The sequence below is a fragment of the Parus major genome, chromosome 1 (assembly GCF_001522545.3).
Source record: "Parus major isolate Abel chromosome 1, Parus_major1.1, whole genome shotgun sequence".
In the NCBI taxonomy this organism is placed as follows: Eukaryota; Metazoa; Chordata; class Aves; order Passeriformes; family Paridae; genus Parus; species Parus major.
The window spans coordinates 19,901,246-19,925,309 of NC_031768.1; the positions used below are offsets into that span (position 1 = coordinate 19,901,246).

A 24,064-nucleotide genomic window follows, 5' to 3' on the forward strand; every position below is an offset into this window, starting at 1 on the left:
ATAAAACTCTGAAAGCCCCAGGGTAACTGTTTGTTACAGAGTTCACTGCTGCAATCTGCTGTTCCTTAAAACTGACAGATAATGACAGAAACAACATTATTGTTGTCCTTGTCAAATATGTATTTAGAAGTCATTCTCATCTTCAGCAATGTTCACCTATTGCACAAGCATTCTTCATTTCCGACAGGAACACCACCTCCTAGTATTCAAAACCTTTCAAAGCAGGAGCATTTTTAATACACCACACAGAGCTACTTACTTGTGTCTTGAGCCTTTGTCTCTGTCCCCAGGAGGCAAATATAGCATCCTGTTTTTTGTTGATGCTCCCCAGAAAAGACATCTCCACCCAACCTTTGTAATGTTTCATGATCCTTACCGATCCGTCTGATGCGCTTGCTCCCACTTTGTCGCCTCTAGCATTCCAGCAGACTTCAAAGATGCCCCCGGTGCCTCTGTAGCTATGTACTAGAGTTCCACTCTACAAAGCAAAACAGCATGCAGACATTGGATACAAAAGTTCCCCTTCTTTGCCTCTCATGTGGCACTGTGTTAAAACGGGGAGCTATTCAGATCACCCAGCTATGGCCACCTCCATATTGTGATGGAAACTGCTTAGTAAACTGTTAGGAAACCTGTCTTTGTAATGAAGAGCAACAGGCTCCTCCAGAAACAGTAGGACTCTCAAGACACCTGTTTTTGTCAACTCTGTATCAGTAAAGGCCTGGAGAGTTAGGTTGATGTGCTCTTCCTTGGAGTTTGTTGCTAATTCAGGTTGTGAGGCACCAGTATCCAGAATTACATCTGTGGAACTATGATGTCCCACTTTTCTCCAGAATTTCACCTGCTTGTACATATTTTATCTACATCTCCTCTTCACAAAATCTAAGCCATCAGATTCACAGCTGAACTCAGTTTGTAACTAAATAAAAGTATCCCTTATTTCTCATCTACACCTTTGCTTCACAAAGCTGATGACCCAAAACAATGTACCTACTTTCATGCATGCTACTTGTTTTAGCATACAAAGCAGACTGAGCAGAACTGTTCTGGGCAGTCACCTCACTGCACCTGAGTGACTCAGCTGTCATGGATTTGTGCCAGCCAATACAATCAGGTTTCACCCTGGCAGGCAGGTCATGCATGACCTAGGTACACACATTTTCCATTTAAGCTTTTGCTATTAATGTGTCATCTAAACCAGATGTGCTTCACATGAGGCAAAACAGTACCTGAGTATTCCATATATGGACACATTTGTCAAAGGACCCGCTGGCTAGATATTTTCCATCAGGACTAAAAGCTACACTGTAGACGGGCTCTTGATGCTTTGTTAACGTATGGATGCAGACTCCTCGGTCAACGTCCCACAGCCGAACCGTGGAATCAAACGAAGCACTGCAAAAAGCATTCAAACAAATTAGGTGTCAATCAATTTGCACTGTGATACTGGAAATGTTATAAGAGAATACCACAGTTTTGATTTTTTTCCCCTTGGCTAAGCAAGATGTAATGCTGCAAACAGAAAAGCTAAAATGTACCACAGCCTGTATGTTTTTTATCTTAATAACTACAGCTATAGGACTGAATTCTTGTATGAGGACTCTTAGGGTCTATCTAGGTGTGCTCTATGGAGCCCTAAGAAAGCCAAGCTCCCCATTTTTGAGATTCTACCTCCTGTTACTCAGGAAGGTCAAATATATATTGTCATTAATAGTGTAAATGGGTCCAGAGAGATCATACTCATAATGGATTCACCCTGTTTAGTGAATTAGCATTTTGTAATTCTCTGTGGTTTTTTTCACTTGGTTTTAGTGATGCTTTTAGCTGCATTCCATTTAAATCCCAAACTGTGGGCTTGGAGAAAGGCAGAGGAAATTGCACTAAAAATAATAATAAAAGAATAACTCCAAGAAAGTGAAATTCTTCCACATCCACTCCCAAATTAAGGAGTAAAAGAAACCAGTTTCCATAAAACTTCTCCCCACACTGCACACCCCATGAGCTGATCTGATAAACCCATGATAAAGCTTTTCTCTATTAGCTAAGAAGGTTACAAAAATTTTCTCTAACTGCCCAGGTGAGTTGCATGACCCCAGTTAGAAACCATTCCAACTGCCTGAATCTTGAGAACACCTGCCCCAAGATTTTCACTCCTAACAACTTGATGCTGAATGTGAAAGTGCAATGCCAATTTACAACCATTTTATCAAGGCAGCTGAAAAGTTAAATAGCACGACTCAATTTTTTTTCTTCCCATTCTTTCATCAAATACAATCCTTTCCCTTTGTATCCATCCCCCTGAGTTACATACACAGATACTTTTTAGTGGGATCGTCTGCAGAAAGACTGATGGCAAAGTGACAACAGGGTTACATGTCAGAAACCTGACATGTAACCAGACATCCTTCTATCTGGCAGCCAAGAAAAAGGCGTATTTTTTACCTTGCTAACATGATGTTGGAGTTTGGGTTGCTGGTGCCTGGTCCTGTAGGGCTCCATTTGATAGTGTAAATCTCTTTGCTGTGAGCCTGAAGATCATGTACACAGGTATCTTGCTTCATACTCCATATCTGAGTCAGAGAAATAATGAAGGGGGAAAATGGCAACATTATTAATCTCTTCTCAGCTGAATTATTTCAGTTCTATGTTATTCTTGCCATTTGTTTATTTGAGATCTTGATACCTGAATACACATAAATATAATTTATTAATGCAACAACTTGGCACATAGATTAAAATAACTCCAGCTGAGGAAGGAGTTACACATTTAATAGTATTTATTCAATAGATAAGAACTAAAGAATTGCTGTACTTCCAAGAGCTTGTAACTATTTTCATACAGAAATTTATCTATTTGAAGAAGTTTAACCTGAATTTTATTTACACATTGCAACAGCAGTAATTTTAAAGAAGGAGAAGAAAATTGCAGCAACTGCTTAGAATTTTCTCTTATGCTAGTAAAATTTTCCTTTTCCTCTGGAACTCCATTTGTCTCCCTCACGTTTTCAACAGTACAGAAGATGGAAGACAGTCAGCTATTTCTGCAGTGTTACATGGCCAAATACTTCAGTGTAAAATGAAGGAATTCACAGCAGGGAAAATAACTCAAATTTAGTCAGTCAGTTTCAGAGAGATACCAAAAACATAGTAATGATTTAACTCAGTTGTAAGTCTGCACCATGAGAATGATGTGCTCTTATGCTGAATCGGTGTACCTGAGACTGCTCTTGGAAATGCTACACAAAGCTCAGCCATGTTCTTCAGCTGACAGGCAGCATGTTCCAAGAATTTATAGAAAAAGCTCATTAATTCCAAAAATAAAGAAGAAAACCGTTGGAGAGGACTGATTTACAAAGGAAAAGGAAGAAGAATAATTGCCTTAATTTAGAGTATTTGCTGTCTCCATCACTGAAGGTTTTTATAAACAGGTGAGGCCAAGGATAGCAAACTCCTAGCTCTTGTGCCAAATTCAGTGGTCAGGAATTTGAACTGGTAACAACAACACTGAACCATGGTGGTTTTTAAAACACAGCATGCAACTGGGCACCAAAGAGATTGGGCTACCCGTGGGTCAGGATGTTTAAGCACAGCAAGAACAGTTACGCAATACTGCTCTGTGGCAGTGCGACAAGCAAGGTGCTCCCTTTGTCCCTGTTTTCTGTAAATTTCCAGCTCTGTCACTAGCCTGAATCATCATCAGCCTCACATCTGGAATCCAGATTGATGAAAACCTCTGTGGGTATGTGGCAAAGACAGAGCAGAAGTCAGTCTACCTATGAAGAGGAAATAATCATAACACTGACATTTACTTAGCTCATCTGCAAATTCTGCTGCTGCCTCAGTTTCATGCTAGAAACGTCCCAAGCTGTGTCAATCAGCAGTGCAAAGAGATCTGAGTCTGAATTAACACAACCATACTGCAAAGAAACTCTTTCCAGTACTGTCCTATCCACAAAACCAAATCTTTGCTGGGATATTTGCCTTCTTCAAGGAACCAGCATAAATCAACAGTCCAGCTTAAACAACACACAGCAACACCTACACAGACAGCCTTCATTTGATGTGGCTGGAAAAGAAATATGAGAAAGGGTTTTGGGCTGCTGAAGTTCTATATTATCTATACGTAAACTATGACATTTTTGTGACAATGGCATATCAGTCACATAACACTTATTTGGATGGAACGCCTCAATTTCCCCAGTATTTGCTTCAGTGTCTTCAATCTTTCAGATTTGCTTCAAGAAACATGGGACAAAATGGAAACTACTGTTCACACAGAGTTTAAAGTGATACAGTACCATCATTTTGGAGAAGACTGAAAAAGAGAAATAATTTTTTGTCTTTATTTTTTGAAGAACAGGAACGGAAATCGTTTTACCTTTAATGTCATGTCATCGGAGCAAGACGCTAGTAGCATGCCAGATGGGTCCCATTTGATTGCATTCACCTCGTTCTGAAATCAAGAGTCATTTTATTAAGCAAATATTCCAGTTACTGCATCGTACTGGGCACTCAGCAGAGGGCACTCAAGGTTTATGCATGGAACAAGTTCACCCACAAATTACACTGCTGGGTGCTTTTAGGTGTTAACAAAAGCAGTGCTGCCTCCCCAACATGCTATTAAAGTGGCATTTTGGGTGGAACCATTCTGTGCTTGTGAACAATACACACAAACAATCTTCTGATGTGTGTTCTGGCACAAAGTTGCTCCTATCCTTTTGTCATATCCTAGGATTTAAATAAACCCAGACAGATTGATGATACAGCATTAGCTTCTTTTTAAAACTGGAGCATTTCTTTCATTAATGTTCTGTAGACTTGGTGATACAAGTTTTCAAGAGAAAATACTGATACTGGTGAGGTGTAATTTGATAATTCTTCATATTGTAGCTCTACAACAGTGCTGGTCTCTCTAAAGACAGGTTTATATGTAAATGAATTCCATGATGGAATATTAATCAGTTTAGGATGCTGTATCAGTCTTTCTAGCACTTTGTAATTAACTAAGCCTAGTGTATCCCCTTGGTAATGATAAGTTTACCATGCTCTTCCACAGATATAGGTAAAGAGAAAAAAAACATTTTATAAAAAGGGAAAGACTGTTTTCTTAAATTTCATAAATTGGCCCAGGGTCTCAGTGAAAACAATGCAGAAAAATATTTAAATTTTGCTTTATATATTTTACACATTTCAGTAATAATCAAAAGCAAATACAGATGTATTTGATGTGAAAAACTGGATCATGTACAGAATGGTGCATTTCATATAATTATAAAAATCACCAGTTTATTGTTAGGAATGTACAACCTGTCATGAAATATTAGTTTAACCACAGACAAAGACAAAGGTCTTAAACACATAGTTCTGGAAGCTAACATCTAAATTATGGGTCAGTAAATGATTGCAGTTTTTCTCACAAATGAAACCTAGAAAAAGTAACCTCTGACAGTCATTAAATACCACCAAGAAAAGAGCAGGGAAATACATATTTAATATATCTTATTAGATTAAATTGATTCTAAAATTGTACAATGACTGGAAGTAAACTGTTCTCCCCTTATTCATAGCTCTCGTTTAGTAAGGGAAATTAGGCCAGCGGAAAACAGAATCATATTTATGAATCTGTCTTTAGTCTGCAGCTCATGCTACACAGAAATACTCTCACTATTTAAGCTGGAGGTGTTGCCTCCTATGGTGATTTACAACACTTTATCCCTTCTCATAGGCAGTGAATCACTCACTCCCAAGGAATATGCTTTTAGGGAAATAATGGGGTGTAACACCTTTGCTGCCAGAAGATACCCAGCAAACACATCATCTGCCATCATGGTAACATGTTGCTGTGACATTATCACTAACATTTTGGACTTGTTAAACTTACTGTGTGTCCTTGAAAGGTTTTAACAGGACGATCACAGCCAAGTCTGCATACATGGATGCACATGTCAGTACTGCAGGAGGCAAAAGTAGTGTTGTTTTGCCAGTCTACATCCAGAGCAGGAGCTGTGAATACAAACAACAGAAGGAATATCAGGGATCACGACAAAGAAACAGCTATCCCAAATAATTTTCCTCCCATCACCTACCTGGATGAAACAGACTACAGGCTAGTTCTTGGTCTGTCACCTGCTGCCAGTAATTAGGGCTGATAGGGACTGTCTGAAGAGCACAAATTATTTATTCTATTCCAGTGGATAATCTGGATATCTTGCATGACATCTACTTATAAGAATCTTTTGGTTTAAGTTACATAAGAGGGGGAAAAATACTACCTCCACCCTCTCTGCTCCCAGCTATGCATATCATGGATTTATATCTAGCATTTATCCCTCTGTAACCCAGTTCAGTGAAGAAACTGAAAGAAAACTAAGCCAGAAGAAACGTGGATAATTTCATCTGGGTTAGACAAGCATGTTCCTGTGAATGCCAGGCACAACACATGGGAAGGTGGAGAAGCAGGTGGTTGTGTCCCTTTGCACTAGAGCTTTATGCAATCTTTGATACAAACCTATCATTCTGTGTAGGCACATGGATTAATGAGACTAAAAATCAGACTAAAAATCAGACTAAAATTTTGCTTGGGGACTGTTTTTAGGCAGGTACATTGATCTGCCTGATCTGAAATATGAGTTTCTGTAAAGGGTTTGGCATTAACTAGCACTGAGGTAACAAAACTCTGCACACAGAGAGCACATGAGCATATAAGCAGTGCCTGAGTGTGCAACACAAACACACACACAAACACTTTGCAAAAAGAATGGGAAAAAAATCCCCTAACAGCTCTTCCAGAATGTCACTGCAGAGTGCAAGCAGGAGCAAGAGGGAGCTCCTGATTAACAGCTTGCTTGTGTTTCTATGACTGTTGCTTGGGCTTTTTCCCTCAGGATAGAGTTTAGCTGCCCTCCAGAGGATGACATAAGACTTGCTAAAATATAGAAATCTTCATTCTCAGCACACTCTTGTGAGAAGCAAGTGTGCTAGAATGAGACCAGCATATAGGAAACAAAGTTGAATCTCTTCCTGGCAAAGATACAATGCAAATTTATCATTAAAATGAAACCAAGAAATTCCTTACTCAAACATGTTTAGAAAGATAACTTTGGTAATACAGAGGTGAAAAGATATCTGTTCTGACAAGCCTGTTACATTTAAATATGTTTTTCCTATTATAATTTTTATAAACTTCAAAACAAAATGGATCTGTATCACCGTCTGAATCATCAGGTAGCTCTCTAAATGAGAATGGAGGGCTGACATTGTTTTGTAGACAAGGGGTTTTTTCAGTATTAATGAAAAAAAAAAGCTTAATTATTCTGTATGACAGGTAAGGAATATTTTTGCAGAAATATAAAGGAAATACGTGTGAGGAAAACAGACTACTTTGAATTTTCCAATGAACGTGAATGAGGATCAGGAAACAATGAAAGACCTTTCTTTAACTGCCTGTTTGTCTTTCTTCTTATGCTACAAGCTTTGTATTACTATTTCAAACCAAACAAAAAAAATTATCATCATTAATAGCACTATGCCTTCAGGGCTAATATCTAGTATAATATGTATGAGTCAAAAACTAATTTTCAGAGAGCTACTGGCACCTAAAGCTATGGATTTACACTGCAGCATAATGTGAATCATAAAGTGCTGATAATTAATACTGATTAATTTATTGGTCTACTCAATCATATGTTTACTAGATAATTAACTACACAAAAAGGTGTGAAAAAATCAACCAAACATGGTTCTTGATGCAAATAATCAAATTACCAAAGTATTTCCAAAACCACAGGATACCAGCTAACTGCATAAAAACAATTAGAATATCACAATAAAAGCAGCAACAAATCCTTAAAAAAATGCAGCTAAATTAAAAACCAAAAAATAAAAGTGTTATAATTATCTGGTAATTTAGGCTTTTTCAGAACAAATTTAAGTGTGATTCAGAGCACTTAGATCACAGAATCATAGAATGGGTTAGCTTGGAAGGGACCCTAAGGAACACCTAGCTCCAGCCCCCCTGCCATGGGGACACCTTTTACTAGACCAGGTTACTCAGAGCTCCATCCAACCTGGGCTTCTCCGGGCAGCCTGGTCCAGTGCCTCACCACCCTCACAATAAAGAATTTCTTCCTGATATCAAATCTAAACCTTCTGTCTTTCAGTTTGAATCCATTCACCCCTTCTCCTGTCACTGCACAACTAGATGGTTAAAACTGGCTCACACAAAAATCTCTTTTGGTGTCAATTTAACAGCTTGCTCCTGCAAGCAGAGACATCAGTCTGTATCTATTAGTAGATGTAAAAATTGGATTATTTAGCTCCTTTTTAAAGAGATAAGTTTTGTGAATATGTATTTTGATCAAATGTACCATGATGATTCATAGTTTTGCAAAAAAGAATGAAAACCCTAGAAGCTACTTACCTGCATGGTTACATATTTTGACCAAAACACCTTAAAAATTACATGGGAACACCAATGACATGGAGGCCTTCAACACCTGGACAAAGGACTTTTCCTTGTGTATTTTAAGATGACAGTTTTGTCCACATGGTGTAAACTAAACTAGTTGTAAAGAAGCACAGAGTATAAAAACCTTATATTATTCCCAGGCCAGCTACCTCCAGACTTCAAAGAAGTACATGTTAAAGCAAGTGCACCCTGCCTAGACCAGACTTCTAATTGTTAAAACATCACCTTTAATCCTAGTGTAGACAAGGTTTTTGGACACCAGATATGGAAAGGAATTTGCTGTTAGTTTGTCCTGGTGACACAAAGAGGACAAGGTGAGGTCTTTGCGGCTTCAGACTTGTGAGAACAAAGTGAGTACAGAGTCTGAAGGTTTTGCATGATATATGCTTTCTTCTATCAAAAATTTCCTTAACAGCATTTCCTTAATAACTGCTTTACTTCCCTAAGAAAACATATATGAAATAGTGAAAAAAATAATTAAAAATATTAGCTTCTCCACATCTACACTTTAGTTGTGTCTCATGTTCCAAAGACAAACAGCATGTTCAGTAAAAACTTTAAAAAAAATTATTTTTATGCACATGGACATATTACATTGGTAGATATAGCTGAGTGTTCAACTTTCTAAAAAGGGGATTGAATGATTTGTCCTTGATGCACATCACTGCTTACATGGCAGTGAACATGATCCTGAAGAGGCAACCAAGTTCTGAATCCACAACTGTTTAGATTAATAGCTATGGATCAGAGGATTAAGAGTCTTACTAACTAAATCACTCTATGTGCACAGTTTGCTGCTATGGAACAGTTATGGTAGATAAATAAATGCCACAGTGAGAGAATCTGTCAGCAGACACCAACTCCTCAAAACCAACAGCTGCATTAATAAATGAGGAGACGAGTGACAAAAATGCAGAGTATGGATTTGCTGGGTCCATGGACATACTTTTTGTCTTTTGTTGCATAACCATTTAGATTGCTACTGCATATTATTCACATCAGTGTAAATATGAGAATAAGAATGATTTGAGTTGAAAAGCATGTGCAAAATAATGTTTTAAAATTAGTATTGAAATACATTTTTAAACACCATTAAGAACCTTGTGAAAGCTTGTTGTATTTAAAAATTGATTAGCTACAGCAAACTAGGAAGATGAACACCTCTAGCACCAGAATCCAGAATGTTCTCATTGTTTTAAACATGTTTTTAAACATGTTTTTAACATGTTTTAAACACTTTATGATATCTCTTAAAATTCTTTACTATGACAATGCAGCCACTTCAGACCATGAATTCAGCCATCATCTTACAAGTCTGTTCTCAGCTGAATTTCAGATTATGTCAATGACTCTCTGTTATTCAAAATTATTTATCATCTGTGACATCTCCTGTCTCTTGAAACAGATCTATAGATCCAAGTTGTGTTTTGGTGCAGGATTGAAGAACTTCAAGTTAAAATAAAAGCTACGAAATTCTGAGGATTTTCCTGAGTGCAGTGGTGAATGCAAGGTGCATGAGACATCTGCCTGCTTCTGTCTCAAATCAGCTTCACTGAAACAGAAGCAGAGAGAATGGAAAAGATCCCAGACACCTCCACTGAAAGTTCTCTTCATGAGTCACCACCTTGTACTATTCAAGCACACAGGTAACAACAGGACTGCTCAGTTTGGTGGATGGGGCTGGTGTATGAACTCTCTCCTACAATCAGTTTGACCTTCAAAGTTAATTCTCACAGAACTCTGTCTTTCTAAATGAGAATAAACCCACAAGCCATGATACTCAGGATAGTTAAAGCACAAAAAAACTTGCTTGAAACTTTTCTCTGGAAGATATGGATAGAGTACATTGACAGAAATAAAAACTGCATTTCATTTTCCTAAAAAGAGTTATGCAAAAAGTACCTGAATGGAAAGGAAATTGCTGTTTAGCTTCTCCCGTGTGGGCATCCCAAATTATTGTTGTCTGCATCCAAAGAAAAGGTAGGAAAAAAATTAGTGACTGTTCAGCTCAGAGAAAAAAAACCACCAAAGAGCACCCTCACTAAGTAGCAATTCTAAATGATGAACAGATAAAATTACTGACTACAGTAAGTAGTCAGCCTTGCATGCTAAGCAGTGGGAAAAACAGAAATTACTTCCAGGTATTACAGAATAATAATCTAAGTGTAGATAAAGAAGTATCACGCCTACAAAAGCAGCAATATAACTATGAAGAACAAGCATACTCTCTCTGAACAGCACCAGAACACAACACTATACATTTTTAATAAGCATATTGAGAAAAATGTTTCAGTTACGATTTTTAAAGCATACTTTTTCCCTTTTCAAAAGATGCAAGTTGAATTCTACTCTGAAACAATGCTGAACCCCATTTGTAACAAACCAACAAGTGAAATGCTTTTCTATCAGCAGAGTACACAACGCTTCTTGCCACTGAGGTGGGAGAGACTCAAGTGTGATTGGCTTAGTACAGGTTTAATCCATACAGCACATGTGAGTGTGTCCCCTGTAGAGCTCAATACCACCTTCTGAGTGAGTTGTCAATTTGGTGGGAGTATATACTTCCAGAAAATTAATTAAGGATACATCATCTTGCTGATAATGGATCACCTAAAGAAATGCTGCTTTTATTGAGAATGTAAGTTTGCCACAGTATGGAATTACCATTGGGAGACCAGTGTAGCTGAATATAATCCAGTACTAAAGGGAATAAGTTTCTGTTTTCACAAGGATATGAAAATACAGGGATTCACTGAGCTTACAAATGTACAAACCTCAGCTAGACTCCCTCTGCCAGTTGCTGGAGAGAAGCACTGTCAGTGCATCTCACTGGAACACAGGCCATGCAGCCTATCCCTTGGAAGTGCCATCCTTCTTTTCGGATTTTATAAAGGAAGCATGACACATGCATCTAATTTTTAGACACAGAAAGTTAGGCAAGATGAATGCTGTGTACTTTCCAGTTTCAGTTTTAATGGATAGTCAGTCATCTGTTCATTTTAATCTCTAATGTGCACTCAGCTGTAACTACTATGTTTTGCTTAATTTTCAGTTCAGAACCACGTTTTTGGGGCATATTTCCAGAGGAAGCTATATATATTTTATTCAAATAAAACTGTTTCAACAATCAGATGAGCTAAAAGGTGTGGTATCTTTAAGATCACGTTCTTCCTGTAAATAGTTAGCTGATAAAACTACAAATATAAGTACTGCAAGCTGTTCTTTCCTTAACAGAGACACACTTAAGATGCAATTTTACACAATTTTTTTTTAAAGTTAGGTATTTTCCATGAAAATAGTATACATTTATGCAGCCTCAAAAATGTAATCAACATTGTATGAAAATATATTAAAGAAATGTAAACTCTCCAGGATGCCTGGAGAAGAAAATAATCTTAAGGAATCTAGCAGCACAAGCTCACTCATCAGCATACTTATATGTTAGAATAATGTATTTTTAAAACTCACTTTATCAACACCAGCACTTAAAATATAATTCCCCTTTTTGTTCCATTTCAGGGCAAATATTGGACCTTTATGTTGACCTAAGGTGCTTGCAAGGTTACCTGGAATAAAGAACAGGTTATTATTACAATTTCTTTACAAACTGGTCAAATCACAGCTCACTGTTGTTTGATGCTTAAGAACAATAAATGTTTGACTTACCATCTTCTGTCCATATTCTTGCAAAACCATCATATGAGCCTGTAGCCAATAGTGTTCCATCACTCTGTTGGAATATATATAAATGGCAAAGGTGGATACAAGATAAAATCTGTTTGAACCAACCTTTTTCTTTCTTTTTTAAGGTTTGCTATTGTGATTTATGGGAATTCTGAGTCCACTTGTTGAGACAGTTTATGCTATGATTTGAACTAAAGGTTATTACTTCAGACAGCACAGAGGAAATAAAATCCTCTAGCATGCAATGAAATACTGGGCTATACCATCAGATACAAGCAATTTAATCAAAAATATTAGAAAAAGAAAACAAGATATAACAAGTTCTAAGGGCTTCTTCCAGGTAACAAATAGATACTACTTATTAGACATGAAGGACCTACAAAAGATTAACAGATGACCTAAACCCAGACTAATTCCCAAATCAGTGAAACTCAGGCACCTCTACTTGAAAGAAGGCCCTAAGCCACATACACTCCAGTGTTATCCACCACCAAGGAACTGCTTTCTACTTGTCTGAATACAGACTCCCACATATGCTCATGGGAACAGGATCATGATGGACAGCCTGAGAAAAGCTGGGTTCACAGGTCCCACTTAGGAAGAAAGAAGCCCATGCATGTAATCAGCAAGTTGAATGTATTGTGGAAGGAACCCCTCACAGAAGAATATGTCCTATGCAGCCACTGATGCTGGTGTGATTGGGCCAGAATGAGAATAATTAGAACAGAACTTGACTCTGCCATCTGGTGTGATGAACCCTGTTGAGGCAGGGTATTTAGTCTTTCAACATTTCAGCATCTGGATTAAGAGTGAGATTCATCCCATTTATCTCCAAACATGCAGAAAGAAGTTACGAGTTAGTTTAAGAGTGTCATTTAGTCTCTCTCCATAACTAACATCATAACGTAAGTACAACTTTGAAGTGTAATTCATGAACTCATTTGCTTGGGATTGTGCCCAGCCCAATATGAAAACAAGTGTTTCTGTTTCTGCTGACTTAAGGTGAGTCTAGAGGACTAGCTTAGATGGTTAAACCTACAGGAGACAAATCCTACCCATGGTATCAAAGGGCATGATCTGAAGATGCTCTCCAGAAATAACCTTTCTTATAACCTTTATGTAATCTAAATCACATAAAAACTAGAGAAAAACTAATTCAATACTCACCAGTGTGAGTATTTCACAGGGAAATACGGTTAATATTGTGGTTCTAAATAAACAATAAAGGCAGATGGCATTTCTAGCTTGATGAATAAAAAATTAGGAAAAGGCATGAAATAATCCTTTGAAACATATGCCCACTCCAACCCTCCAAAAACATTGACTCAGAGCAGTTGTAGATTTAACTTGAATATATAATAATGTAGGGGGAATCATAACCTAAGTGAAGGTTAGGTTATATATTACTGTGATGTACACTTCTCTGGACCAGTGATGAGAAAAAAGGTGATAAATGGCAAAAAGAGAAAAACTCAGGAACTAAGATGTACAGTTTATCCAAATTTGTTGGTGGTAATTCACATTCTTTCAGAAGCCCAAAGTAAGTTGGAAGCACTTGAAATGTTTGAATTAGGAACATTTCCCTGCCTTAAGTAGTAGCGCAGTGCAAGTGAAGTACCAATGAAGTCTCGAAGGTAAGGAACTACTACAGGAAATGCTAGAGGATGCCCTATGTTTTGGACAAATTCTCTCCTAACTGTTCTCCCCTCATTGCATGCCATCCTCTTTAAATTTCTCTTTTCTTACTCATTGATTAATTTTTTTTCACAACTGTTTTTCTTCACTCTAATTTCCACCAGAAACAAGTAATGAACATAAGCTTGAGTTTGATTTGCTTCCTTGACCTACCTCTACTTTCTGTACTATTCACCGACTTCTTCCATTATGCAAATATAAAATACACAGGGGGAAAGGTGACTTGTGCAGTGGCCTTATCTTTTACTTTGTGAAGCACCAAGCTCACCTGAAGGACAATACTGCAGTACAGATTAATCAAAAATTGGTCTCTGCCCAGCAACTGAGACTGTATGGAACTACTGAAAATCATTTCTGGTACTTAATTAATCTGTTTTCCTATGAAAACAAGATTAATGTGATCACTCTGCCTGTACTAATATCAGCAAAACATACAGAATGAAAATTATCTCTAAGTAACTAAGGTTCCTGCAGGGCCTTGTAAGTTCTTTTGGCAAAAATGAGACATGAAGCAGCCTTAGAGCTGCCCAAAGACACTGCCTGGACACTAGGGATTCTCAACAATACCTGTCCTCTCTGCTCACCTTGGTATTCTCTGTGCAGGAGCACATTATCTAAGATAGGAGATTTTGCAGGAAGAAAGTAAAAAAGGCAAGACAGTTTCATCTGGAAGGTGGGTAAGTAAGTACAGAACAACAACACATGCTCCTAGCAAGACAAAGAAAATAATGTGAACACATTTTGCTGTGCACAGCATAATTCAAATGTGAGAGTCTGGAGAGTCCAACCTCAGAAAAAGCTTCACTGGTGCTTTTTATCTCCTTACATGCCAAAATAAAGTAACTATGAGATGCAAATACATTATTAATGAGGCTTCAGTATTACATAGACTGCTTGTTTAATCTTTGTTCTTAAAGCTAGATAAGTTTATTTTTACCCATGCTCCTAAAATAGAGATATAAATATATCATTGTTAAGCTTGAAGATGGCAACAGTCCTGGAAAATTGCAGCATGTAGGAGAAAGTTCAGCCTGTTATGAGTACTTGAAACAAGAGGTCAGTAGGTTAGGACAGAGCTTCTGGTCACCTCAGATATGAAAGATATGGAGCAGCAACAGTAATTGCCTTGGAATTAAATTTAGACAGTTAAAAACCATGCACAGTCTCAGAAGTTAGCTTACATTCCAGTCCAATGAAGTCACATCCTTATTGCTGGGGACATCATGTCCTCCTTCTCTTATGCAGTGCCTCAAAACTAGTTGAGTGGACCCGCTGTTGCTGTTTTCATTGAGATTCCATATCCTGGCCGTTGAATCTCCGGATCTATAAAGCAATTATGCAAATAAGTTGAAATCTCCTCATATTGACCCAGCAAACAGTGTAAGAGCCTGTATTTCTGTTTTCATTGAGACAACTTTACAGCCTTGCAGGACACTGGAGGAACACGAGCCGCTGGCCTGTAGTGTAATGGGAGGGTCTGACTGCACGGGGGTGCTGGGCTTGTGCAAAACACAGCTGTGAGACTTCCATGCTGAAATCAGCAGGAGCTCACCTAGGGGAGGGCCCTATTCTATTGAAATGTTCCAAATGTTGCAAGCAGAAGTTGTTTTGAACCTTCTGAAAATTTTGTTGTTTCTCCTGTGCCCAGAGTAGAGTGTTTCTACTGCCCAGATTAGATCCAACCACCTTTCCCTAAACCTGCTAAATGGATCAAGGCATTAAAAACCTTCAGAAAGTCATTTTTTCTTTTCAACTCTTTCTGTACTCTGTGTACTTTTCTAAAAATGCTAACACATATTTAAATTTTACCTGTCATAGTAATTTGGTTTATTCAGAGGAGTTTTACCTGAAACACGTATACCTGCTGTCTATATTCTGCACTATGTACCTAAAGGTGGTATCACCATAACTGAGATAGTCTGGGGCAATTTACATTAACTGTCTGCAGCTTGGCTGCTTATATCATGCTGTCTGAAAAAGTCACAAAGTAAGTACTGACATAACAGAATTAGACAGAGACAGCATCAGCATTTTGATCTATTTTATAGACAATTATTTTCTACAGAGGTGTTTTAATGCAGGCTGAAACCCTGATTTTGCTTAGAAAAGGTTTTGAGGAGGAAGAGCTTATCATTATCTTCTTGTAAGTAATATATTTATTTTGACTTTGCATGAAAAATGTCTCTGAGGTTCAGAGATCAATTTGCCATGGAGTGGAAGATATTACACTTTAAAAGTTTATTGGGATATTTTTTTCACACTCCCTCTCTTCCATTTCTTAAAATAACAACAATCAAAACCAAGTACCCTGGATTGCTTGTTTCAACCAGGAAACAACTTTCATTTACATGCAGTAAGTAGAAACTTGGAGCAAAGTTAGCATCTCTCTTACATTTTCAAGAATTGATACAGTCTAGATCAAAATTCACTGCTGAGATATTTGATGTATTAGCTTTTCCTTTTTTTGAAGTAATGACAAAAAACTTCCTTTCCTATACACAATCAAGGAGAAAAAGTCTTTCTTCAAAGCCTAAAAACCTGAGATCCATTTTTGCTTTGATAAGCCATGTTTTACTGAAAAAGAAATCCATCACAAGAGAATACTATATTCTCTTTTGGTCTACTAGTAAAGCATTTTAAGTACTGATACAAAGAATACCAAGCAAATTTTCAACACTTGACATGTCTTCAAACACAAATATAGACCAAGCAATTATCCAATTCCATTGATCTCTGTGTATTATTTTACCAATAATTTAGCCTAATTTTACACAAACAATTCAACTGTAAAAGCAAACCCCTCTCTGCCTGTATCAGTAGCTCTGAGCTCTTCTGCATCATGGCATGCCTGGGGAATGTGCCCAATCTCCTGTGAACCTTTTGTGCCAAGCTGAGATGTGATGGCTGGCCAGGGTTTTTAACCCAGCTAGTCCTGTATATCCACTCTTTAATTTTCTAGACATATCTTTCACATTAATGATGAAGAAATAATTCAGATCAGGGTAATTTTTGCCACCACACAGCTGTGACTAACATACACCCTTACTTCTTCAGAGATCTGGAAAACTGACAATTTTGCATATGTTGGCTGGAAAATTAACAAAGTTAATCATAAGGCTCAGAAGTTAAAGAACATTTTTAACTGTGATAATTAACAATGAACAATACTGGGAACATAAGTCTTTAAAGGACTGCTTCACTGGTTAACATGCTAAGTAAGAAATTCCTTCAGATCTGGCTTCTCTCCTATGTAAGACTCCAGGACTGTCCTACCTTCATTGTAATAATTCAGTTTGTTATTGGACCCTGTGAATAAAGTACTCAGTCACTTGGCTATCAAATACAATATCTTATTTGCTAGTTCTAAAGGGGTTATGTTTTGTTTTTCAACAGTTTCATTTAGTTGGTTTTCTGGCAAGGCCTGGGCAATCTTATTTTCCAGTATTTTAATTTTGTTTTTCCCTTTTCTTCTTCCTAAGGCTACATAAGCTATTATGTGTCCCTGCAGAGAGGCTCTATAAGCCTACCAGTGTGCAGCAAGGGTATTTGTGTGTCTTCCCTTTTGTTGCTGGGAAAAAAAAAAAAAAGAGTCCAGAGAATGCTCTGGAAAGTATTCTGGTTTCTGTTGAATGATTCAGTGAACCCTGCCTTATTAGAGCAGCACAGTTCAAGCACAATTCAGAAAGATATTTAATCTCCTTAGCCCACAGAAGCATTTCTATCTACATGATAAAGCAGGTCATTCCAACATGCAAGTCATGAACACTTGAGTAATAGGTAAACTCCTCTGCACTCTGGTAGAGTACTGCCAAATTTTAGGAAGGCTAGCTCTGAAAGGATTTTATTTCATGCTCTCCTGCCCCAGTATGTTCATGAATCAAGGTGGACAAATGTTTGTGGAATTTAATTTGTGACACATAAAATCACCATTCTGTAACTGGGAACACAGAGGTTGAAAGTGCTGCAGCTGGGTAAAGAATTTTGCAAGATGGTTGTTGAACCTTGGTATTTCTAATCATCAGCTGTAAGTCTTAAAATCACCATTATTTTGAGATGCAATATTGCTAATGTGTATTTACTATTTCTGGCTCCAACAGGTTAAGAGTTTTTATTATTTTATTTTAAGAGATATTATTAAAAGCATTATGGGAAAGAAATTCCTCTTTTTTTTGACACCTAACATTTCCTTAATAAAGCAGGTCTCTTAAACTAAGTGCTCACTCTTCCCAGGCAGTCAGTAGAGGAAAGTGCCTCACAGATGTCCTGATTAAGATCTCTGCCCCACTGATTCTACAACATTATTTCCTGCTACAGGTTATTCAAGTTGACCTCCCCTAATAGCTCACCACTTTGCATTAATAGACTTGATGCACTCAGGTAACCAATCCAAATAGTCCCCTGCTAACGAAAAAGCACTTAGGAGTTAGCAGAATTAATATCTGGCACTGACATAGAGGGGTGGTGCCTGAAATCAACACCCTTAACCTGGTACGTCAAAAGCATTATTCTGAAAGGTAATTTGCAGTGGGATGCTAAACCACTGATACGAGGAGTACAGTAACCTGAAGTACTATATAACACCCAGAAATGATGACAGCAGATGGCCTAGAAACACCTTTTCTTGTTTCTGAGAGACACAGCCAGAACGGAAAGATCTTGGACAGCAAGATCCATATTTTAGGGATAATTATTTTTCTGACTAGGGAGGACAAAAGGTGCACAGAGTGGTTTGGAAGGGGCAAGTCACAGCCCCTCTGTGTGAGAGAGGCTGGCATAGATTAGTTGATAAGCAAAGAAACCTACTGTTGGTTTTGGGACTGAGGCCCAAAAACGCTGCTTCACGGATATGTGAATTACTTGAAGGGCATGGCTGGATGTCACAGAACAGAACACACTCTTGGAAGCAGCAGTGGAACACGATGACAGAAACATCCTAAGTTCAACTGGAAAAGATTCTGGAGTTCAAGGTTCTAGCAGCCTTGACTTTCACAGTCCATCCACTTCCACACCGGGAAATTCAAGTGTGTTCAGAGCACTCTGTGTCACCAGACCATGATGACCTGTGCAAGCAAACTGACAGGTTATTCCCTGGCCAGATTTTGGCTTGTTTTAAATAGCACTCTTGCTCGGGGCTCTGACGTTCTCTCTGAATAACTCCTGGGCATGGCTTGGTGGTTACAGTGTCCAGGGATGATTCCCAGTGTGCAGTTTGTTTGGCAGCCAGGGCAGTTTGCTAGCACGGACACCAGCCGTTCTGTGCCAGCTGGCCTCACTGCCTAGGAATATTCCCAGGCACCGTTAGTTTACTAATGTGGATGCAGCTGTAATGGATTTCTGCACTACACAGGGAATGTAACCATCTGCAACAATTTAAATGTGTCATGAAATTAAACTTAGATATTGAAAGATAACTAGTGGAAGATAGCAGTTTTTGGGTTTATGGCTGGGAATAGCCAAATCTTGAGATTTAACCAAACACCTCTTTTTTTTTGGTATTTTTTCACCTGTCCAAAACACTCTATGCAATTATTTGCTTTGAAATGTTGACTTCCTTCATAAAGTGTAGTCAATCATCTTACATGGCTGTATGCACACACACTATTATTATAATGCTTCTGTTCGTGACATCTAAGCATTCTTCTCGTAGGCATCTGGTGACAGTCACGCCTTTGATAGCCTTTACTGGTATTTCTAGTCTCCCCCATCCTCAGCTTTACATGTTACATGTGTGGTGGAGAGGGAAGAGCAGCTGCAGAATATATTTTTCTAGGTATTTGATCAGAGAAATTCCTGTTATGTTTTGAAATAGCTGTTTGCAAAGCCCAGAGAGTATTTATTACCATGATAGCCTTCACACACTAGAAAAAAAGCAGTTGAGTAGATGTAACATTAAATATCAAAATCCCTTTCTCTCAGTGGGGTAGTCACTAAATCTGGAAACCAATGCTCTAGTTTTGGGTAATTCATTCTACATTTCTTTTAAACAGCTTGCTTCAGATTAGGTTCTGAACCTGCATTATTATTTTAGTTGAGGATTACATCAGGTTGCTGTCTAAACTGCTGCTGCTGCTAGCTGTTAGAAAAATCTACTGTCTGTATAACAAGGCTTTGGGAAAATACTTTGTCATCAATTGAGATTCAATTAGTCACTTTATAAACAAAACAAATATGTTATCATTTCCTCTAATAGCTAGGTTTTGAAATGTATTTTTTAAGATGGGTACAATCAAGCAGATGGGAAACCCAAAGAAAAGTATCGACTGGGCAGCACAATATGGCTGTTATAGAATCTAACAATTTGATGCTCACACATCAGACTAACTGCAATCTTCTTTTTTGAATCATTACTTTGTAAACGGGAAACAGAACTGCAACATTCTGTGAATCTCAGGGAATTTCTCTCCCCTGCTTAACTGGTGCTATAACACGAAGTTTACCTGTAGATAGAAGTTATTATACCAGACTCTCCAAGACTTCTTTGTGCAGTGGCGTAACACTCACTCAGCTCTCTTCCTTCAGTTTCCCTTTCTTCTGTGCATTTTATGCCATTTCAGTCTCTAAGCCTTGCCAGGCACTGGCAGCTGTAAGAAACCTTGTTTCTTACAAACAGGCTAAAATATGACCAAGATGCACAAGGATCTAAATTATTTGCTTTGTCACTGCACTGCTATTAGTCTGACTAGAGCACATGATTGTACTTGGTAACCACATGTGTACTTATGTACATTATGGTCGCTAGCAAAGCTCATTATGAAAGACCTATTACACTGAATGAATGGCTAGTGAGAGGGTATTCCTCTGGCTCAGATATCTAACGGTTCTGATTATCATCCTCCAGGTTTACATGAAGCTACAGGTTTACCTGTAAGATATCATGATCCAGGGATCCATCTACCAATGCTTAGCACCCTGAGGCAAAGTTAAACACACTGAAACACATACTCTAGTTTATGAAATGCTCCACCATTTAAATTATGCACACTAGGACTGTGCACCATGGATCCTAGCAAAGCAGTCCACTATGGCAAGCAGTGACTTGCTTAAAATTGATAAATGAAGATGCTTGGTACTACAGATGCTAAAAGTAGTAGCAGACCTGGACATTCCAGAATGGACATTCCATTCCATACTCAGCAGGATTCTGGTTTCCAAAATCCAAGTTTGTTGTCTGAAATTATTTTTTTGAAATTTTTATCTTCACTCTCTTGGAGATCTCTGCTGTTCATCCAACATGGCATTTATTTTATTTTTCTTTCCTATTTATACTGTAATTCCTTGTTTTCATGTACTTCATGAACAAAGGTAAGAAGACTATTCTGATAATCTTGCAAAAAAGCTATAAATAAAGTAAGGACTCTCCTCTTCCTTGTGAGGAAAGTATTCTAATACTGCTAAGTAACTCTGAGTTACCTCCTCAGACTCTGATCAGCTTTACTCCATGTTCCCACTTAGATTTCTTAAATTTAATCTTCATGTTACGGTTTAACTTTACGCATGAACACAGATTCCACCAGTGCCTGCACACAGCTCTTGGGGTATGTTTGCAATTGTGATTTTGTTTGGATCAAAACTGCTTTTGTAAGTCAGTCTCCTGATTGTTCCACTTATGAAGCAGTGGTGGACACTGCAGAGCAGTCCTGCAGAGGGTAAAATGGATTCCCCTCCAATGACACCAAACCACAACATTCCCTTAAACCACTACTTACTGTTCAGCTCACTAATCAAACTTAGCACCCCCATCTCCATACTTTTGAAAAAATCCAGTGGATGCCAACAACTTTCTGAGACCCCAGTGTGAATCAATAACTAAGAGCAGTAGATTACAGAAATTCTCAAATATTCTGAGAATTATCCAAAATTATTAAAAAAATATTTCTAAAAAGATGTGTTTGGGGCCACAGACTTTACATCTTAAATGTATAAATTCCTATATATTTGCTGCCACCTCATAATTGCTTAGCTGTTATACAGGTATGATACTGCTGAAAAAAACCACTACTGCAGGCTGATAAAACAGCCCAGAGAATACTCATTCACATCCCAAACACACTTGCAAGTTCTTGCATCTCTAAATATTCTCTAATTGCAGCAGCTGGTTTCAGTCACTGTCTTACCCAGATGCTAGCAGGTCACTGACAGGGTTCCAGGCACAGATGAACACTTCTGATTCATGGCCCCGAAGGACTGTTGCTTTGTTAGGAGGAATTTCAACATCCCCGTCAATTTCCATTGGCTTTGAATGATTATCTGTAGAGATATATCAGAATAGTTCACAAGATGCAGTTAGGTCTGTTTTAAAAACATGTTAGCTATCCAAGGCCTAAAGCTTGCAGCAGCATATACACCACAATTAATTCTCTGTGCTGTGTCATTGACAATATCACTCTGTTTGCTTCTCTCTGGCCATTCAAATTTATGACATTTCCTCAAAATGTAGAGCTTTCCAAAACATTTTGTGTAAGTCTACCTAGCTTTTCATCTCCCAGATACTCAGCATTTAGTCCAGTGTAGTTTTTCTTTTGAAGCTGGCCTCATTAAAAATGACTTACACATTTATTAAAATAATTTTTTAAAATAACATAAAGCATTTTTATTTTCTTACTCAGTCTCCTGAAAGTAACACCTGTGCTACTCACAGACAAAAAATATACTGAGTAGGGGCTTCATTTCTGGAACACATCAGGGAAATGGTGAGTGATCGTAAGGATCTCGTAATACATACAAAGGTACCAAATGAGTCATAGCTATACTTAACCTGCATGCTGTAGCTCTCTTGTTCTTTAGACTGCAGTCTAAGTAACTTTGTTTTTATAAAGTTATTTTATTGCCTTAAGCAAAAAAAAAAAAGTGAATTTAAAATTATGGATTTCCTCTTAGTAACAATTCATTTCAACTTGCATCATGAACCACATTTTTACTCCAGATTTCCTCTGCTTCTGTACCAATATTCCTCATTAAGCTCTAGCTACACTTCCTGGCAGCATTACAAGACCATTATCCTCTACAAACAAGACACCATCCAAGGACAGGTGACACACTGAAACAGCAGACAGCAGATGCTATGCAGACAAGTGTGGCCCATTTTGCAGAAAGCACATCCAAGAGTGGGGAGCTGGCAGCCTCCTGTTACCTAACCAATGCCTTGGCCAGCTGATCTGATCTGACTGATCAAAATGCAAGTTCTCTTTCTGGGTTAAGTCTCTCAGTTAGTCATTCTTTAATCACATACAGAGATCCATAGGTTTGCAAGCAGAATAATTATGCTCCCTTATTGCTGCATGTTTATGGCATTTAAAATCAGCCATCTGTCCTGATTCTCCAGCTCTGCTAAGCTATTGCCCATCAACTGGTGAAACAGACTGTGACATTGCACAAATGCCATCAGGAGGAAGATCTCCAGATTTCTACCCTTACCTGGGCTTTCACATACCTGGTTTGGCTCTGTCTAACTTATGCCAAGTCACACAAATAGCATTTCTCACCACTTATCTGGTTAGCACCCTAAAACTGTGCCACATCTACACCACAGATGGAATGGAATCTACATGAGTTACACAGAATCAAGTATTAAAATCAGGAAACTACTAACAGTAGTTTCACAGCATATTTCTAATTAAAAATATCTATATTTTTGACTACACTTATTACCTACAGACTTGCTGCATAAGCATTGGAAATGCCTATTTGTAAAATCTGTACCTATGCTGAGTCCCTATGTTAAGCATTGCCCTTAGATAATTCCCTATGTGTATGACTACTAAACTGAATACTGTTGAGATATACCCATAATCAAGATTTAGTCTGACACCGGCAGCTGGGATCTTTGATATTCAGAGCAGTCAGGCTCTGAAGAGTGAAGCACTGTTAAAACCCACCAGAAGATACAAGCCTAGAACTCATAATCCTCTATTGCTCAGCACAGCACAAATTCACCGTGCTTAAAGCATATTTTCATGAGAAAAAGCAGCGTGACAATGGCTATACATGAATCTGCGTCCTGCTCACAGTGTGAGCTGGAGGCTGGGGTTAAATCAAGAAGATATTTCAAGCACTTTAATTTGAAAAATTTAAATGAGATGCTATGCTTACGACATAGGATCCTACTGTTACCTGCCTGGCTCTAAAGGCAGGACTGCTTTTCACTCTCAATTAAAACCAAGTGACAGCTGGGAAGCAGCATTACTCCAGGGTCCCAGAGTCAAGAGGTGCTACCAGAGC

The 24,064-nt window shown here is 38.1% G+C and overlaps 1 protein-coding gene across 3 annotated transcripts in view; it reads right to left on the minus strand.

Moving 5' to 3' along the window:
• The window catches only part of TBL1X (transducin beta like 1 X-linked), a 136,832-nt gene that overhangs the window by 5,041 nt on the left and 107,727 nt on the right, over positions 1 to 24,064 (minus strand). For all 3 annotated transcript variants that reach the window (XM_015639219.3, XM_015639235.2, XM_015639226.3), the window contains exons 6-15: positions 21,961 to 22,093; positions 15,028 to 15,169; positions 12,134 to 12,197; positions 11,936 to 12,033; positions 10,370 to 10,430; positions 5,882 to 6,003; positions 4,379 to 4,453; positions 2,443 to 2,570; positions 1,230 to 1,395; positions 377 to 478 (exon numbers count right to left, since the gene is read on the minus strand). In XM_015639219.3, the coding sequence (XP_015494705.1) occupies positions 377 to 478; positions 1,230 to 1,395; positions 2,443 to 2,570; positions 4,379 to 4,453; positions 5,882 to 6,003; positions 10,370 to 10,430; positions 11,936 to 12,033; positions 12,134 to 12,197; positions 15,028 to 15,169; positions 21,961 to 22,093 (1,091 nt within the window). The remainder of the gene's footprint in view (positions 1 to 376; positions 479 to 1,229; positions 1,396 to 2,442; positions 2,571 to 4,378; positions 4,454 to 5,881; positions 6,004 to 10,369; positions 10,431 to 11,935; positions 12,034 to 12,133; positions 12,198 to 15,027; positions 15,170 to 21,960; positions 22,094 to 24,064) is intronic.